The sequence below is a fragment of the Zonotrichia albicollis genome, chromosome 22 (genome assembly GCF_047830755.1).
Source record: "Zonotrichia albicollis isolate bZonAlb1 chromosome 22, bZonAlb1.hap1, whole genome shotgun sequence".
Lineage (NCBI taxonomy): Eukaryota > Metazoa > Chordata > Aves > Passeriformes > Passerellidae > Zonotrichia > Zonotrichia albicollis.
This window is the reverse complement of record NC_133840.1, coordinates 5,623,274-5,633,786: the sequence shown is the minus strand read 5'-3', so window position 1 is coordinate 5,633,786 and position 10,513 is coordinate 5,623,274. Positions and strand designations below refer to the sequence as shown.

General features: G+C 50.7%; 2 protein-coding genes across 2 annotated transcripts; both read left to right on the top strand.

The window, feature by feature from the left end:
* The first annotated feature begins 381 nt into the window (after positions 1 to 381).
* Positions 382 to 1,649, top strand: LOC113460267 (C-C motif chemokine 4-like). Its single transcript, XM_026797991.2, has 3 exons — positions 382 to 494; positions 998 to 1,112; positions 1,244 to 1,649. Exons 1-3 carry the CDS (start codon positions 422 to 424, stop codon positions 1,347 to 1,349), a joined length of 294 nt encoding a protein of 97 aa, XP_026653792.1. The 5' UTR covers positions 382 to 421; the 3' UTR covers positions 1,350 to 1,649.
* Positions 1,650 to 2,261: 612 nt separating this feature from the next.
* On the top strand, positions 2,262 to 4,700 carry LOC106629880 (C-C motif chemokine 13-like). Its single transcript, XM_014272733.2, has 3 exons — positions 2,262 to 2,840; positions 3,681 to 3,798; positions 4,492 to 4,700. Exons 1-3 carry the CDS (start codon positions 2,771 to 2,773, stop codon positions 4,589 to 4,591), a joined length of 288 nt encoding a protein of 95 aa, XP_014128208.2. The 5' UTR covers positions 2,262 to 2,770; the 3' UTR covers positions 4,592 to 4,700.
* The last annotated feature ends 5,813 nt before the right edge of the window (positions 4,701 to 10,513 follow it).

Genomic DNA, 10,513 nt, shown 5'->3' with positions numbered 1-10,513 from the left:
AGGGCCAGAGTACAAAACTGCAGGGCAGGGGGAGGACAGGCACCATGGCAGACCCTGCCTGTCCCTTGAGCCATCCAAAGGACATCCCCAAACCCTCTCAGCTCCCCTCCACGAGGCCTGGACACAGCCTGCCCAGGGGCTCAGGGTGCAGAGCCAAGCTTTGGGAACAGCCTGTCCGTCAGCCCCAGCACTCAGGACTGGAGCTCAGGAAAAATCCCAAGCACATCAGTGCCAGAAGCACGGCCTGGGAGCACATTCTTCCTTTCCCAGGGCTGGGGAGGGGATGAGGGGATGAAGTATCACTTTCCCTCTGTGCTTTGAGACGTGGCAGGGGCCAGGCCCTCCCCCATGGATCCCCCATAAAAGCAGCCGGGGCAGGCTGGCCCCAGCACAGGCGGCTCAGCCACTGCCACAGCCCGGCATGGGGACAGCATCCAGGGTGCTCTGTGCCCTCCTCATCCTCTGCACGCTGTGCTGGCACAGCCTGGCTCAGAGTGAGCATTGCCCAGGGGCTGGGGATGGGGACAGGACCCGGGGATGGGGACAGAGACAGAACCCTGGGATGGGGACAGAACCCAGGGATGGGAAATGGGGACAGAAACCAGGAGTGGGGAATGGGGACAGAACCCAGGGATGGGGGACAGGGACAGAACCCAGGGATGAGAGGAACAGGGATAGAACCTCGGGCTGGAGATGGGGACAGAACCCAGGGATGGGAAATGGGGACAGAACCCAGGGATGGGGATGGGGACAGAACCCAGGGATGGGGATGGGGACAGAACCCAGGGATGAGAGGAACAGGGATAGAACCTCGGGCTGGAGATGGGGACAGAACCCAGGGATGGGAAATGGGGACAGAACCCAGGGCTGTGGGGTCAGGTTTGCTTCATGCGCAGAGCACATGGGGATCCCCCCAAAGAGCTGCCACTGCCATGACAGGAGGGTGAGGAGGGGCTGGGGGTCTCCAGGCTGAGCCAGGCTTGTGCTGCCCCCCCAGGAGCTCCAGCCATGCCAGACAAGTGCTGCTTCAACTTTCAGACCAGGAGGATCAAGAGGGACAACGTGGTGGCCTGCTACCCCACCAGCCCCGAGTGCCCGCACCAGGCTGTGATGTGAGTACCCCAAACCCACCCCTGCACCCTGCCCACCCCTGCCCTGCTCTTCTGGGTCCATCCTGACCCCCTGAGCCCCTCAGGAGCTCAGGGTTGGGGTCCCCACTGACCCCAGCCCCTCTGTGCCCCAGCTTCAGGGTGAGGAACGGGAAGGAGATCTGCACGCAGGCCAGCAGGCCGTGGGTCAAGAGGTACCAGCAGAGCTTCCAAGTCAGCTCCTTCTCCATCCCCAGCTAGGGGGGTGGCTGGGGAGAGCCCTGTGGGGGACACCACGCCGGCAGAGGGGACATTTCTGGATGGAGCAGCTCACAAGGGACATCCTCCCCACCACCATGACCCTCACCGCAGGAGGAGGCCTTTTCCAGCCTCTTCCAGCCTTTTCCAGCCCACCAGGATGGAGAGTCCAGACCCTCTGTGGTCCATGGAGAGGCTGCAGCAGTCTGGGGGTGAAGGGAGAGCAGCTCCTCTGTTGTGTTTTGTCGACTCTGTCCAGAATTAAACGCGATTCCCACGTGCAAACATCTGTGTGTGCGAGTCTCTGGGGCCTGGGCAGGTCCTGCTGCCGCCTTTCCTGCCCAGGTGTTGGGACCAGCAAGGAGCCAGGAGCAGCTGGAGCCTCAGCCAGGCCTCCGTGAGGGTGTCCAGGGGGGAATGGGGCCAAACCAAACCCAGGAGGAACCAGAGGAACAGCATGGCCGGGCGGAGGGGGCCTGCTGTGCTCCTCATCCACTGTCCCAATTAACAGCCCAAATTCCCTCAGAGGGGGATCTCAGGCAGCCCAAAACGCCAGGAATGCCACCAGGAAATGTGATGGGTGCTGTGACAGTGGCAGAGCCACCCAGCAATGGGTGATGGATGTGACCGTGTTCACAGGGGTCTGAGGATGAGGGAAGAGACGAGGATCTGACTCCATGTTTCAGAAGGCTTGATTTATTATTTTATGATATATATTATACTAAAACTATATAAAAAAGTAGAATAAAGGATTTCCTCAGAAGGTGAGCTAAGAATAGAAAAAGAAAGAATGATAACAAAGGCTTGTGGCTCAGGCTCTCTGTCCAAGCTAGTTCACTGTGATTGGCCATTAATTAGAAACAACCACATGAGACCAATCCCAGATGCACCTGTTGCATTCCACAGCAGCAGATAACCATTGTTTACATTTTCTTCCTGAGGCCTCTGAGCTTCTCAGGAGGAAAAATCCTAAGGAAAGGATTTTTCATAAAAGATGTCTGTGACAGATGGAGAAACAACCCCGGCCACCGCCCCAGAGCAAGCAGAGGCCCCAGAGCCAATGGCAAGGAGTGGTTTTTGCACAGGAACTCACAAGTGTGAGCATCATCCTGTGCTCTTTGCTGGTGGCCACAACCCAACCCAAAATAGACTCCCAGCCCAGCATCACCAGCCTCTCCCACACCTCTCAGCAGCCCTGGGGTGTCACGGTGGCCAAAGTGGCTGCCAGGAGGAATTTCCCCTCCCCACTCGCCCCTCATGGAGAGATCCCAGCGGTTCTTTCCACGGGGACGGTCCAGAGCTGTCATGGAAAGCCTGGCAGGGGTTGGTATAAATCACCCAGGGCTGCAGGTAGGAGGGCAGAAAGCTCCTGGTGGGCTGAGCAGAACCAGAGCTGCTGGTGCTGACAGAACCTCGGGGTGGACATGAGGATCTCCCTGGCCCTGCTCGTCCTGCTGCTGGCAGCTGCCTGGACTGGAAGCCAGGGCATGTCCTGTAAGTAGCAGCAGGGAGATTTTCCCTTCTGAGATTTCGCTCTGATGGGGTTTGGGGCTGGGGAAGGGGAGGAGAGCTCAGCTCCTGATGGGGTTGTGGGGTTTTGGGGTTGTGGGGGCATCACCAGCTGCCTGAGCATGGGGATGACCTGGATTTGTTCAAAATCCAGGTAAAATTGGTATAAAAATGGGTTAAAAATGGAGCAAAAATGGAGTAAAAATGGAGTAAAAATGGGGTTGGTTCAGCCCCAGAGTCCCAGCTCTAAGGGACTGAGGAGCCCCTGAGGAGCTCTAAGGGCAGGGTGCTCACACCCTGGGGCAGAGCATCACCCCTGGGGTGGCAAGATGCTCCAGCTGCCTGAGCATGGGGGGTGGGCTGGATTTGTTAAAAATCCAGGTTAAAATGGGGTAAAAATTGACTAAAAATAGGGAAAAATGGAGTAAAAATGGAGGAAAAATGGAGTAAAAATGGAGTAAGAATGGGGTTGGTTCAGGCCCAGAGTCCCAGCTGGGGAGCTCTATGGGCAGGGTGCTCATCACCCCTGGGGCGGCAAGATGCTCCAGCTGCCTGAGCATGGGGGTGGGCTGGATTTGTTCAAAATCCAAGTTAAAATGGGCTAAAAATGGGGTAAAAATGGAGTAAAAATGGAGTAAGAATGGGGTTGGTTCAGCCCCAGAGTCCCAGCTGGGGAGCTCTAAGGGCAGGGTGCTCACACCCTGGGGCAGAGCGTCACCCCTGGGGCTGCAAGATGCTCCCTTTGTGGGATGAGGGAGCAGGAGCAGAGCCCACACCCCTCATGGCAGGACAGGGAGAGCACTGAACCCTCCCTCCTGCTCTCAGTCCGCAGCCTCAGAGCCAAGTGCTGCTCCAAGGAAATGTTCTACCACCGGAAAATCCAAGAGTCCCGGATCTTGGGCTACCTGGAAACAGCCTCCACCTGCACCCACAGGGCTGTCTTGTGAGTAACCCCAGCCCCCAGCCAGCCTTCCTCCCCTCCAGCCCATCCTCACCTCGCTCACCCTCCTTCCCCACCAATCCCCATTGTTGGGGACTCCCCAAAATGAGTCCCTTGTGTGACAGAGGTCACAGGATGAGGGAAGAGATGTAGATCTGACTCTATGTTTTAGAAGGCTTGATTTGTTATTTTATGATATATATTACATTATAACTACACTTAAAAAAGAATAGAATGAAAAGTTCCATCTCAGAAGCTGAGCTAAGAATAGAAAGGAATGAAAAACAAAGGTTTGTGGCTCAGACAGAGAGAGAGCCAGCTCTGCCGTGAGTGGTCACTAATTCCAAACATTTACATGAGACCAATCACAGATCCACCTGTTGCATTCCACAGCAGCAGAAAACCACTGTTTACACTTTGTCCCTGAGGCTTCTCAGCTTCTCAGAAGAGAAAAAAGTCTCAAGAAAGGATTTTCATAAAAAGATGTTTGTGACCCCCTTGCACAAGGTGCTGCGGGTCGGGCTGTCCTCACCTGGCTCTGCACACCCACCTCCCTCCCTGCTTGACCCAAACAGCCCCAAATGGCCCCATTTGTGCTGCCAGCAGGCCAAGAGTCAGCCCTGGCAGGGAAAAGGGGGACAGGATGCTGCAGGAACCCCCAGACTGACTCCCAGGACATTCTTTTTCCTCCCCAAGTGTGAAGCTGCTGAAAGGGATGGTGTGTGTGGACCCAGGCAAGAAATGGTTCCAGGAGTACCTGAGGAAGCAGAAGAATCCAAACAGCACCTCCACGTGAAGCTGCCTTCCCCAAACCTCTATTTAATTGTACCCCATAGTTCTCTGTGTGTGTGTTTTTGTGTCATTAATTTACAGAGCTGGCTCTGTCCCCTTCCCCTGAACTCAATAAACCCTCTTGTAAATAAACCTGCAGCTGGAGTGAGACGTCAATGCTGGGCAGAAAATGGATCATATCCAGGCTCAATTTTCCCAGGAATAGCCCAGGAAACCCAAAGGGCCCAGGTCCCCTAGCCCTGCCCAGCTGTGGGGTTTAAGGATGCCCATGGGATAGGGAGAAATGGGAGAAAAATTCCCTATGGGGTGTTTGAGGGTGTTTAGGGGTTGGCTCAGTCCCTGGGGAGCAGCACTGGTGACAGGCCCAGCTCTGGGTGTCACTGCCCTCCCCAGCTTGTCACCCCAACAGGGCACTGTCCCAGCCATGGGCAGGCAGTTTCTGCAGAAAAACGCTGCATTGTTCACTTTCCTGTTAGTTTGTGACTCACTTGAATCATCTTTTTGATGAGGACATGCCTCACTCTTAAAGATACCTTTATACACATTGCCAGATTTGTTGCCATTTATCTGCCCCATTTAGGGCATTTTTTTTTATAAATCAATGGCCAATTTTGTACAATCAATGGCCAATGGACAATTATTCTGCCACAATGCCCACAGGACTACATCACCTGGAATTGGTCTGGAATTAGAAGGAATAGGACTAGGACTGTGTAACTGCAATTCTCATTTTTTGCAGAGAAAATGAGAGTTAACCAGACTTTTCTAGTTGCTCTTTGGTGGTGGAAATCCCAGGGTCCAGCAGAATATTTGGGATGTGTGAAGGACAGGGCAGGAATCGGGTCTCTAAACCATAGAAGCATTAAAGAAAAGACCTTTAAGGTCAAGTCCAAGCACTAACCCAGCACCAAACCACATCCCCAGGGGTGACACATCTTTGGAACACCCCCAGGGGTGGGGATCCCACCCACCCAAACGCCACATTCACCCCGAGAACGTGACTCAGAGCTGGAGCCCACGCAGAGGTGCCAGATGATGAAGAACGGAACCCCTTGGAGATGAAAGATTGCCAAGGATGGGGCTGAGGGCACAGCTTGGTGTCCCTGTGCCTCTGGTGCTGCTGGGTGGCAGCAGGGTGGCAAACAGGACAGCTCAGGTTTAGCTTTCATATTTTTTATACTTTCCAGACTCTGTGCTGCTTTAGTGTGTAGTTCTGAGATTCATATCATGAGGATGGTGAGCTCTGTGCACAGAGCAGGGAGACAAAACAATTCCTTCTGTAGCTGGGGACCAAGGACAAATGATCCAGATCTCAGGCCCAAGAGCTTAAATAATGCTCTTAAATAGTGGTCATTATAATGTAATGTAATGTAATGTAATGTAATATAATATAATATAATATAATATAGCAATGTAATGTAATGTAATGTAATGTAATGCAATATAATACTATATTATATTACGCCACTGATATTATATATTATATTGTATTATATTATTATATTATATTATATTATATTATATTATATTATATTATATTATATTATATTATATTATATTATATTATATTATATTATGCTATACTAAGACTATAATAAAGAATAGAGAAAGGATCCAGACAGAAGGCTAAAAGATAATAATGAAAAACTCGTGACTCTTCCAGAGTCCTGACACAGCTGGCTGTGATTGATTATTAAGTAAAAACAATTCACATGAAACCAATGAAACAATGACCAGTTGGATAAACAATCTCCAACCACATTCCAAAGCAGCAAAACACAGGAGAAGCAAATGAGAAGCAAAATTTCCTTTTTCTCTGAGGCTTCCCCGGAGAAGAATCCTGGGCAAGGGGATTTTTCAGAAAATGTGAATGTGACAGGGGTCTTTCCACAGTATCCTCAGGGAGGGAAGGAACATTTGGAAATGTGAGCTACAAATCCATCAGCTGTAGGAGCTGTGCTTTGAAAGCAGAGCTATTCCCAGAAAAGCCCCACAGAGCAGGGTCAGGGCCAGCTCATGCGGCTGCCCCGTGCTCTCCCCGGAACCCCGAGCCACAGGAGCCCTTTGCAGCATTTTTATCAATGAGTGTCACTTCCAGGGGGATGTTGCATAAGCCCTGCGGCTTCCTCTGCCCTTGCACGGGATCGGGGTGCTGGCTGTGACTTTCATTTCTTCCTGCTGTGGGTTCCTGCCCTGGGGAAGGCAGAGGTTGCTTTGATCCCTTTGGTGCTCCCCAGAGCATCCCCCTGCCTCAGGGCCAGCAGCTGGACTTGATGATCCTTGTGGATCCCTTCTGCCGTCGACATCTTTTCACTAAAAATCCTTTCTTGGGATTTTTTTCCCTTCTGAGAAGCTGAGAGGCCTCAGAAACAAAATGCAAGCAATGGTTATCTGCTGCTGTGGAATGCATCAGGTGGATTTTTGATTGGCCCATCTTGGATGTTTATAATTAATGGCCAATCAAGGCCAAGCTATCTCAGAATTCGAGAGAGCTGCCTTTTGTTATCATTCCTTTAGATTCTATTCTTAGCTGGCCTTCTGAAAGGAAACCTTTCCTTCTATTCTTTTTAGTCAGTTATAATGTAATATATATATAATAAAATAATAAATCAAGCCTTCTGAACATGGAGTCAACATTCTCATCTCTTCCCTCACCTGAAGACCGCTGTGACCACTGTCACACCCTTCCAGCTCAAGAATATCCTGTGATTCTCCTCTTATCCCTTGTTTCTGTGATAAGAGCCCTAAGGGAGAGGTTCCTCACCCTGGGACAGAGTGAATTTGGGGTCTGCTCTGGCCCCACACTGTCCCTGCTGCTCCCCCTTGTCCTGTCCTCAGTCAGGGATGGTCCCTCTGCACAGCCCAGGGGGTGAGGGGATCTCAGACCTAATTCTCTCATTTTCTTTGGGATACTCATGCAAGGCAGTGCCAAAATCATCAGATTTTGTGAGACCAGTGCTACATTTGCTCTCCCACCCAATGTGAGTTTGTCTGGTGGTGAGGTGGCCACAGCCTGGCTGAGGAGCAATTTATGGGAATCTTTGTAGCCCTTTTGTTTTGGCTGCACCTGCCTCAACTGCCTCTTCCTTCCTTGCTGATTCCTTATTTATTATTCCTTATTTTTTTTTCTCTTTATTATTTGCCTCTTCCGTCCTTATTTATTCCTTATTTATTATTTGCTCTTTTTTCTCTTTTCTCTCTTGGGTGCACAAAATTCTGGTGGCATTGAGATCTCAACCATAACCAAACAAGCCAAAACAGAATTGGCATCTTTGGCCCTTTACTCCCCCCATTAACTAATGGGCTTTTTCTTTCTTTAATTTTTCAAATTTGCATTTGTAAAGCTGAAGTCTCTCTTTCCCTGTGTTTCCTCCCCTCCAGATTCTTGTTCCTCTGTTGTCACCTGCTCACAGAGATCTTCCACGGCAAGAGAAATAAAACCACAAGTCATTGCTTTACTCTCCCTTTACATCAGTTCCTGATATCTAATTCCTTAAACAGAATTAAACACCAACTTCCTACTCATGCTGAGCTGCACTTTTGTGCAATTCTCTGTAATATCCTCGATTCCAGTCACAATGGAAAGTATTTCATCAGCATCCAGTAAGAAGTCCCATCCGGCCCTCAGCTGAATGGAGAACTGAAAGCTTGGCCAGTCACTTCTTCAGCAAAGAGGAAATTTTTTTTTTTGCTTTTTCCATCAGAAATAATCTATTAATTGTGAGATTTTCTGTGGTTCCTGCCGGATGAGAATTCATCCTGTGGAAACTGCAGTGCCCACAGAGCCCTGATCTCAGTTTCCAGGTTTTTCTGGCTGTGGGATATTTATTCCTCACCATGCTCCTGGTGTTTGTTGGTCCCCAGTGCTGCTCTCTTGTCCATCCTGCCCCTTTTCCCTCCATTTGGGCACCCAAGCTGAGCTCAGTTCATCCCTGGCCCCAGAAAAAATCTCATCCAATATTTGGATAGCTCAGGATCTCATTCCTGTGGTGGACCCAGACAGCAATTCCTGGTTTCCTTCCTCTTGTCAGTCCCTCTCCCACTTCTCCCCAATGCACAAACCCAGCTGGCCCTGGTGAGGCAGGAGAGGTGCCAGAATTCCAGAGTGGCTGGAGAGCTGTGGGGAAATCCCTGTGGATTTACAGGCAGAGAGGGTCATGAAAACACAAAAAAACTTCCACTGGCTTGCCCTGAATTTGGGACTTCTCTGCACACAGAAGGTGCTTTGAGCTCTGGAGAAACCTCTTGGTGTCTTTGCAATCAGCAGGGCAGAAAAACAGAATAAATTCATGCAGATCTGCATTACTCTGGGGAATTTAGCCCCTTCTTTCTGCCTTTGTGCATCCAGGGACACATGACGAGCAGGAGCCTTTACAGCAGGTGAATTTTCCAAGCCTTCCTTCAAACACCACAAATGGTTATTGGCAAACCCAAAGGATTTATTAATTTATTTATTCATTTGTAGCTCCATGCAAAGAGTGGCTGAAACAGAAAGAGCTGAAAATTGGGAGTGGGAGAAAGAGCTGGAACAGCTGGAACAGCTGGACCTGTTCTTCCACCACCTCAAGGCCAGATCAGCTCCTCCTGAGCAGCTCCGGGAGATGATTTGCAGCCATTCCCTGTCCTGCTGACACCAGGCAGGACCTGATGGCTGGGGAAAGTTTTTCTGGACAAGAACAGGCAGTGCCATGGCTCAGCATTTTGGGCACTTGGACTTTTCCCTTGAATCAGTCAGGAATTAGTCATAGCCCAGGCAAGGTCAGCAGCAAGGCCAGGGGAAGCTGGGCTTTGCATGGTAACTGCAAACTCTCTGTGGCAGTATCAAGAAAAAGCTGGAAAAGGCAAAAAAAAATGGAGGAAGAAGTGATTTTGGCAGCTCACTTTGTTTGGGTGTGCAGCAGAGGGGGGTGTTTGGGGAATTACCCTCTGGAATTGCAAACGCTGCCCTTTTTCAGTCACTCTGCAGTTTCCTGGAGGTTTTATCTGCAACGAGCTGATCCCAGTGGGTACCAGCAGGATCCTCTCCTCCCTCAATGCTGTGTCCAGACATGGGAGACTCTCCTTTTTTGGGGCTAAATCAGGAGAGATTAAATGGGATTAAATTCTGCTTGGGAAGAAGTGGTCAAGCAGTTACTGCAAAACTTCAGCCTTGAGAGGCTGCAGCAAAACTGAAACTCTTCAGTGTAAATTCAGTCAGAGGAAAGGGAGGAGAGGGTCAGCTGCAGCCAAAAATGAAACCCTTAGAGAGGTGTAAATCCAGCCAGGGGACAAGGAGGGTGGAAGGGTTGGCTGCAGCCAAAAGTTAAACCCTTATAGAAGTATAAATTCAGCCAGGGGATAGAGGAACGTGGCAGGGTGAGCTGCTGGCCTGGAGCAGGGCACCAGACTCCAGGCCCTGCACCTGCACCTGCAGGGACTCCATGTCTCTGCAGCCTTTCCAGTAAGGAAATTGCTCTTTTGACCAACCACCAGCAAAAAGGGACAAACGTGAGGCCCACAGTGACTTCTAGCTCGACACAACCTCATTCCCTCATGATTTTCCCTGTCCAAGCAGGAGTTGTGTTATCAGTGGGGATGAATATGCGTGCAGTGGTTGTGGGCCTCGCTCTGGATCCCCGTGGTGGAGCAGGGTGAAAAGTGGCAAACCCAGGGAGAATTTGGCATCTTTCTCCTTGCAGGGCTTTTCTGCCAGCACCCCCAGAGCTGCTGCAGAGCCCTGACACAGTTTGGGAGCACCAGGCCCCCAAGGAGCACCTCGGAAGCTGCAGCCTCGTGGCCGGCGCTTCCCCTTCTGCGGTTTCGTCGCCTTTTCCAGCTCAGCAAAAATTAATGATCCCAACATAATTTTTAGGCACAATTTCCTAGTATGATGTCCTCACTTTCCTTCTGTGAAACCCTGCACCCGCCCCTGGGATGGGGATAAAAG